This window comes from Hibiscus syriacus, unplaced genomic scaffold (assembly GCF_006381635.1).
Source record: "Hibiscus syriacus cultivar Baekdansim isolate YM2019G1 unplaced genomic scaffold, ASM638163v2 tig00110930_pilon, whole genome shotgun sequence".
NCBI lineage: Eukaryota > Viridiplantae > Streptophyta > Magnoliopsida > Malvales > Malvaceae > Hibiscus > Hibiscus syriacus.
The window spans coordinates 775175-784134 of NW_024062917.1; the positions used below are offsets into that span (position 1 = coordinate 775175).

Consider the following 8960-nt stretch of genomic DNA (forward strand, 5'->3'; position numbering starts at 1 on the left):
GACGATAATCAATTTTTTGACGGGGAATGACGATTTTGGAACATATGAATAGTCATATGATCATTTTATAACTTTTAATAGTCGAAGACTCAACAAAACAACATTTTATAGTCGGAGGATCATTTTATAACTTTTAATAATTATGATACTCAACAAAGTAACACCATGTAGTCGAGGAACCATTTGTTTACATTACTCTTCTTATTGATGGATTAGCTTAAACTTTTAATAGTTGGACGATTTTTAGGTTTGGTTAGTTGGCTTTAGGTACATTGATGGATTAGCTTAAACTTTTTGATTTCATAATGTGCAACTTTAATAATAATATTAATTACTTTTGGGGTATAATCATCATATTGTTTTTGAAACTTTTGATGCTCGTGTAATAAAAAAAATTAAAAAAAAGTTTGGGTGCCAATGGATTCATCAATCTACGAAAAGCTTCTCCTCGTTCTAAATAAAAAATTAAAATTAAATCTCGAAATCTCACGAGCTTACAAATTTTAAATTCGATTGGAGCTTGAAAAAACATGACGCTCAAATTTAAACTCGAACATAAACTTTAAATACATGAAAATCTTCTATTATATTTTATTTAAAAAAACTACGTATGAATTATAAAAAAATTAAAATTAAATCTCGAAATCTCACGAGCTTAAAAATTTTAAATTCGACTGGAGCTTGAAAAAACATGACGCTTAAATTTAAACTCGAACATGAACCTTAAATACATGAAAATCTTCTATTATATTTTATTTAAAAAAACAATGTATGAATTATAAAAAATTAATTTAAAAATCTAAAAATTTAATATATTATTTTCAGGTATCAAATAACTCGTTTTAGCTCGTTAAGAATTTGAGTAGAGTTCAAGCTCGAGTCAAGTTCATTTAATTCGTGAGTTGACTGAATTTTGAACGAGTCAATCTCGAATAGCTCGGAATCTATATCGTCTCATTTACAGGCTCGTCCCTTCTTAACTTAGCTTTCCTGTTAGGAATATTATGGCAAAATGGATGATTGAAAGTTCAATTAGAATGACAAAACAGTTGAACAGCAAACATGAACCCTAAAAATCAGGTGCATGAAACGGAGCTAAAGATTATCCTTAATCAGATTAACATCCGAATTTACCACAGCAATTACTTTATCTGAATCAACAACCCTTTTAATAATCCTATAACTAAAAAAAGACTCTATAAGGTTAGTCTTGAAAAATAATTCTCTGGAAATAATAGTCTTTTTGAATCAGAATTTGAGCAGCCCTTTGATAATAATATTTACTTGGAAAACTTCACATCTAACGTCAATATCTTTGTGCATCTTCTCAAGTTAGCTTGGCATACCACCACTAATCATCTCCTTGTTTCAAAGAGTTAAAAGCATTTAGAATCACTACAAATGTATTCATAATATCTTATATAATCTAAAATAAAACAAAATATTAGTGAACACCAGACCCTTCAAAAAATGCCGAACACGAGATCAGTAAACAACTTCAATCTGCAAGGAGAAAAATATGGAAAGAGCTACAAGTATGGTCTCTAAGTGCGTAAAAGTAACCAAAGAGTATGTCAAAACAGAAATCAATCATAAAGTAATGTATAAAATGCATGACAGACTAGCAAGCCCTATATATCGTAGAAGTAATCAGAAAACACAATGAGTGGTCTCAGTGGTAAAGAGAATATTGTTTTCCCTAGGTGACTCGGGTTCAAACAACTTTTTTATGTAGCGGTGTAAATGAGTTTATTCATATTTAAAATCGAACTCAAATACTACCTTATAATCATATAAGATTCTTTGAAAAAAAAAATGAAAACACCTCTAGGTAAGAAAGTGGTAATGATATGTGAGACAAGATTTTCTAACCAATGTAATCTCTGCAATGACTGTTGAAAAGTTAATTCAAAAAGGTTATGGAGCATGTCTAACTTACATTCTAGATACCAACAAGTCTGATCATACTTTGAACAATATACGTATAATGAGAGACTTTTATGAGGTCTTTCTTGAAGAGTTACACGGGTTGCCATCCCATCGAGGGGTTGAGGTTGATGTCGAGTTATATCTTGGCACTGCTCTGATTTCTATTGCACCTTCTCGCATGAGACTCAAAGAACTAAGATAATTGAAGATTCAACTATAAGAGTTATTGGAACGAGGTTTTATATATAAAGAGTATATTACCTTAGCTCTGATCTTGATTGCGAAAAAAATGAAAGAATGAGACTGTATTATGCATCCAGTATCTGCAGTTAAACACATTAAGGACAAGTATTCGACCAGTTGTGTAGTGCTTATGACACTTCAAAAAATCAATCTAGAATTTTTTCCGGTGATTAAAAGATTCTTTTCCGATAATTTGAATTTTCGAGATTAAGATCAATTTTATTTTATAATTTGAATTGGGGTATAAATTGCTTTGATAATGGGATAAGGATCAAAATATGATAATGGAAAATACAAAAGCTTCAGTGAAATATAGAAACTTAGGTGCTCGAATGAAAAAAAAGAGTTGATGATTAAAACATACAATGATTAGTTTAAAGAAGGGGAAATATTAAAGATTAGACTTAGATTCTCACCATTTTTAAGTTGATGAATAAGCTCCTATGTGTCAATTTATTTGACCATTTTCTTTATTTCTTTAAATTAGCTAAATTAGAAAACCCTTCTCTTCTCCTCTTCTCTAATAATTGTGGGTTATAATTAACAAAAAGTGTGAGCTCCTTCCATTTTTCTTCTTCTCCGAAACCGGTATTAAAAGAACGTACTTAAAATGAGTGACATGTACAAATAGCACTAAAAAGGGGGGAAATCAAAACAAGGCACCTGGAAGACTGGGTTAAGCCCTAAATGTAGCCATTTTAAGAGCACTGCCTTTGCAAGCAAACCCTCACTTCCCAGAAAAACAAAGAACTGATAATATGCATACAAGCTTGTTTCATTTGAATCCTTCTGATGACCAAAAGACATGCTTGAAAGTCCATCTAAAACGAAAGCATATTGGTTGCTAAGTGAAAGTAAAGACAGTACACATTTTAGGTTTATGAAAACATATGTACTTCCCATCGGATGATATCTTGCAAGGAAAAGCTCAACCTACTGTTGTTTATCTCGTCTTGTCTCTGAACTCTCGCCATTGTCCTTGGGCTTCCCAGGTGAAACCTTGGTGAGAGTTGAACGCTCAGACTGAGAGAAGAGAATCATGATTTGCATGAGAATGGTAACAATGGCTAAGCCAACTGCTGACACTGCAATCCCTTTCCATGAGGATAAAAGTGAAGACCATTGCAGAAACTTGAGAGCTCCATAAGCCAGGAGACACGCCCAAGAAGAAACAACGTGATCCAAAAACAAGAAGATGATTATCATATTTAGTTCCAGAAGCAACTACTACAAACGCTGAAAAAACAAGAGAGATCACAACAGTATTAGAATAAAATCAAAACAAAGATTGGTTAATTTTACATAAAAAATCTCACCAAAAGCGGTTTAATCGGCTGAACAATATCCTGTAACGGTTGGTCACTAAATGTGTCCTCAGCTACATGTTTGTCCAACAGCTTATCCTATATGAGAAATCAAAAGAAAAAACCAATAAGTCTGAAATTAATGCATGAAATACTTCATGCACAAGAAACATTATGCAAAAAAAGGACCAAGATACACAACTTTTTCAAAGTGACATTAATCCTTATTTTCCTTTCAATCATGAGATTATTTCAGAAGAGCAAACAAGACTACCTAGAATAGCACTATGCTACATCACTAGATGAATAGTACTCACTTTCTCCACGAACAGATCTTTACACCATTGTGCAACTGCCTCGTCCGTTTTAGGCAGTTCCTTCATAAGATGCCACTTGACGTGTACATGCACCTGCAAGCAACAATATATTTTCATCAACTGAATGAACCAATATAAAAGTGAGTCATTCAATTATCAACAAGGTATATTTTCATAACCACTTCAGATTAACATGTTTCAACCATATGAAAAGAAAAGGGAAACACAAAAATTTCCCGACTCAGTTGCTTCACATTATATGATAAACCTAGCAACACAATCAAATTAAAGCTGCCACAAAGTATGCACAAGTAGTTAATGATTCTTATTGTGCCAATGACCAATAAACTTTTGGCTTTAACTCCATGAAATTCTAAAGAGTGGAGAAAGGATTAACAAGTTCTGAAGCCTGCTCATTTACTTCATCTTGTCTTTGATTCATTAGAGACATTTGACAGCACGTTATGCATTTAAACTGAAAAAAAAATCACCATCAAGTTGAATTTAGAAGCAAAATCTTCTAAAGGAGATGTGGAGTAAACCCTCCGAGGACATATCAATATGAAACAAAATGAGAGCAGTGTTAACATTCATATCGACACATACATAATTACGCAAAGATGTTAAACTTGCTTTACACAGCTTGAAATTAAAATTACCACTGAAGATTGACCCTTGAAAAGTCTAAGCATTGTAGGTGAGGGTGAGCTTTTAGGAATTGCCACTGTCATATCATAAACAGCTGGAACAAATGAACGCATATGACTTACAGCTGAAACAAAGCCCTGGAGCAACAAAGATAATGTTATCAAGCATACACTTCCATATAGAATTACAATCAGTAAGGCCAGCTAGATAATTGGTCATGAGAAAAATGACAAAATTCAGCTTTACAAATGAGAAAAGTAACACTTAGTCCAACATGATTGACTCTCAATTATAGGATTGGGGTACATATCTGAGGGTGCACATGTGGTTGAGGCTGGCTAAGAATTGAATAAGCGTGCCAAAGTAGCAAGAAACTTGCATTGGCCAGAAAGAAAGTGTCGGCAGGAGGTTGCAAAAAACTCTACCTAGATTAAACAAGAATATGATATGGTAATTTTACAGAAGAAAGTAATCAACTTGAATACCAAAATAAAAATTTGGGCACCTACATATCCATAAAAAATAAAATTAAAAAAGGAACCTAGATAAAAGGTAACAAGGAATTCAGGAAAATAAGAGCGGCAAGAATCTGACCTTTGTACTAGGAATTAAAACATTTCTAGGTACAGGCAATCCTTGTGAGGTTGCATATTCTTGAGCTGCTAGAAGCTTTGCTTGTGTAAAGCGTGTTCCTTCTACAAAAAGTGCCAACCAAAATGGTTGTGGGAAGTCCTTTAAACATTGAAGACCTGCCTGCAAATATAATTTCCACAAGATTTGAATGAGATCAATAAGGGTAGTTTAGAAACAAGCATGAACAAACACACTAATAAATAAAGCAATATTAAAACATGTAATTTTGACACGTGCATCCATATTTGAACTTTTACCTTTAACGTGCTTTTATCCTTAGCCCAGCTTCGATCCAAAAACAGATACTCAGAAAACCACATTGACCAACCTATGACCTGAACATATTAGACATCAAATTATTATCGTTCTTCGTGAGTACACAAAAATATAACCTTGTTTGCTTCTCTAGTAAACAAGTTCAAAAACTTAAAACTACCTGTAACCCCTACCATCAGAAAGATTGACACTTAACTTTCACTACCAAATGCAAAATTAACTGTACCAGCATTTGTTTCATGATGCACTAGTTCAGATAAAAGAAAGACTACTACTTCATCAGGAGATCTGCTTCTGAATCATGCAAACTAACTTCATGAAAAATATTAAGACCATCAATCCTTACTTAGACACACTCACTTCATAGACAATATGCAAGAAAAACTTTGAACTCTGACTAAGAATAGAAGATTTTCAAAAGACCAACCCAACTGCTGTTTGACACTAGAAGCTAATGTGACAAGTTAAAAAAAACCCGAGGAATCTGGATCAGAGTGCCTCACCAGTCATCTTAATTTTCTTTTTTCATATATATTAAAAAATAGCATGTTTAATTACTGCAGATTAGCATAATTACTGACTTAGCTAATCACGTATTAAACATTTACATACGTGAACATGTGCAGTGGAGGTCTGTATACACATGTGTATGGAAAAACATGTACATAGCATGGCCATCAGCAATTACCAATCAAAATTGAGGACAATGTGTAGATATCAGCTGAAAATAAAGAATTGATCATGAAAACAATATCACTGTTCAAAATTTGAAACTTCAAACGTATCATACCAACACATACCGGTAGGAATTTTGATGATTTCTTCATTACGACTAATGAAGTGCCAAGACAACCTGATCGCTGCCAAAAAGCAAATTCAATTGTTTCTTAACCAGACAAGACTTTAAGGGACAAAAAATCATTAAGCTAAAATGCCAAATAGTACATTTCCGAAAAGTGCAACAGAAAAAAAAATTGCACACCTCAACCAAACAGTATGCAAAACAGTTGGAACCGGAATAAATTAGTTACCGACCTGTGCTAAAACCCATCCAACTAGCCAATCGATATCACTTCTGTGATTGCATATGACAAGGGCATGTTCCTTACCTGGAAATTTTTAAAAAATCAGATGATAAGCACACCTTTGAAGAAGAAAAAAAAGTTTAGGACAGAACAATACCAATTATTTATGTAGCTTGAATACTGAGAATAAGTCTCCTATAAAAAAGAGATTGACATTACCCATTGAATTGAAGCTTTCAAGATCTGCAAACACTTTAATCTGCAGAAAAGATGTCTCAAAGGTCAAAAGGTCATTCTTACAAGACTACTTAAGGTGCACAAAAATACCAATATTTTTCAGCATTAATAGAATTTGGCTCACTAACAGTCAATAAATAACACCTCAATAGCTCAATCAATTTCTAGGAACATCTATCAGCCCTTGGAGTAATCAAAACTTCATAACAATAGTTCAAGTCATATGTGCATAATTATTGAGACAAGCTAAAACCTGCTGAATCTTTAAGCCTGTGGAACTAGTTGGACAACAGGCTTTCAACCAACTACATACTACTAGGAAGCGGAATTATCGGTCACAGGAGGCATAAAATTTCAACACTGCACAAAAATTTTATTGTCTAATCCCTTCATCTAAGTAACATTTTATCTCAGGTTGTGATAGCAAATTTTTCGTTCATTTTTATTGAAAAAATATATATATGGCCACATCAGAGTCTCAAAGAAAGCAGTGAAAATCTTGTCATGGGTTCTATATCTTATTGTTTAGAAATAAGATTACTTTTGAGACTAACTGTTTGCAAGTAGGAAAAGGAAGACGAGCATTTTATCAGCATAAACTTACATGACATAAATGGTTTCAGTATCTACAATTATCTCATAAAGGATTTCAGCATTAGGCCATACATTTTCAAAAATGCCCAAAAAAATAATATATTGAGTAATTAAAAAACAAATGATTTTAAACAACGAAATAAAGGAGCTCATTAACACCTTAACTCCTGCCCACCAATCAACAAGCCAAACTAGTTGCAGCCACAACAACTCTGCCAACACCCTATTGATCTTTCTATATGTGTTCTTGAACAGTGGTCAAATGAGAACAAAGCATACTGCCTGGAAAAAAGAAAAAGAACCGCATTGCATAACCAAAAAAATGGTCACCAACAACAACATAAAAAGGAAAAAGAAAAAGAAGAACAACATTTACACATCAACCAACTAATCAAAATTGAACCAACGTTGCCTAACAAAGTAGATTCTGATTTCTACAGGGGAAAAAAAGGCAACAAGATCGTAGATTGACAGCAAGGCCGGAGATGAAGAAAAGAAGGCCCAATGGGAAGATAACAGCTGCCGCTGCAATCGTCATGGACACCACAAGCACCGGAGCGCCCGAGATTCTCAAAAAAGGGAGGTTTTGCAGTGAGATTGTAGATTATAATTTATAAGAAAGAGAAGATTGTGTTAAATCTTTCCCCATTTTATATTTGTGAGAATTGATTCCACGAATACTTGCTTACAAATAGTAAATCAAAAAAATGGATTAATTAATAACGTTGTGGAGTGCTTAAAGAGATGAATATAGGAAACGACGTACTGAAAATATAAAATAGGGTAACTACACATTTAGTATTCCAATTATTATTTTTGTTTTATTTTGATCATCAATTACTTTTTAAATAAAATCATAATTAACATTTAGTTTTGGTTTTATTGTGGTCACCAACTGTTAAAAAATTTAATGATGATACTTACATATAAATATTATTTCATCTATAAAAAAAATTAAAAATGTCAAGTCAATAATTTTATTAATTTTTTAAAATAGACAACTAAAATGAAACTAAAATATAATGTTAAAAATATTTTGTTAAAAATAATTAAATAACTAAAATAAAACAAAAATGATAGTTGAGATATTAAATGTATAATTAATCCTATAAAAGTATAATGAAGAAAGATTCATACACACATACATACATGTTTTGAAATCAAATTTTTGTCTGTTATTTTTTATATTAATTTCTAGAAGGTGTATGTATTTTTCAAATAATTGTACGTTTATTACCATGATCACAATTGTTAGAGTTATCTTTATTCTTTTTATTATAAGATATCACATTCACTTTGAAGAATGGATGAAGTCGGTAAAATTAGATTTATGATAAACAAAATAACTCATTTCAATTTGAAAAAATTTGAGTCAAATTGATTTGACTCGTTATTTTATAAACTCAAGTTGATTCTAAAAAAAATCAAATTCAAGTCGAGTTATAAAATAGAACTCGAATAATTCAAATGATTTAAACATTTTAATAATTAGTGAACTGATTTTCGAGTTTAAGTTAGATCTCTCAACTTTGTATGCTATATGAATATCATATATGAAAACAATATGAAGATATATATATATATATATATTATATTTAATTATAGAAAATCATTTAAGTTAGAGTTAAATAGTATCATAATATTGTAAATATTTATAATTAAACTTAAATAAAAATTTGAACAATTAAATTCGACTCGATTCAAATTTTATATATTTCATTTTACTAAGAATATTTAAATAAAATTTAAATTAT

The 8960-nt window shown here is 31.7% G+C and overlaps 1 protein-coding gene across 1 annotated transcript; it reads right to left on the bottom strand.

Annotated features, from left to right (window-relative positions):
- Positions 1-2840: 2840 nt before the first annotated feature.
- On the bottom strand, positions 2841-7504 carry LOC120146605 (1-acyl-sn-glycerol-3-phosphate acyltransferase 2-like). Its single transcript, XM_039160121.1, has 10 exons — positions 7366-7504; positions 6595-6634; positions 6386-6459; positions 6151-6210; positions 5332-5409; positions 5036-5194; positions 4453-4578; positions 3794-3886; positions 3489-3575; positions 2841-3408 (listed from the first exon to the last, which is right to left on the bottom strand). Exons 2-10 carry the CDS (start codon positions 6596-6598, stop codon positions 3400-3402), a joined length of 690 nt encoding a protein of 229 aa, XP_039016052.1. The 5' UTR covers positions 6599-6634; positions 7366-7504; the 3' UTR covers positions 2841-3399.
- Positions 7505-8960: the final 1456 nt, after the last annotated feature.

Bases quoted from the DNA above. Each gene is read 5' to 3' on its own strand.
- LOC120146605 (XM_039160121.1), bottom strand. The intron at 5,410-6,150 runs GTATGTGTTGGT...TAATATGTTCAG, and splicing joins AATCATCAAAATTCCTACCG to GTCATAGGTTGGTCAATGTG. The intron at 3,887-4,452 runs GTAATTTTAATT...TGTTGCTTGCAG, and splicing joins TCAAGGGTCAATCTTCAGTG to GTGCATGTACACGTCAAGTG.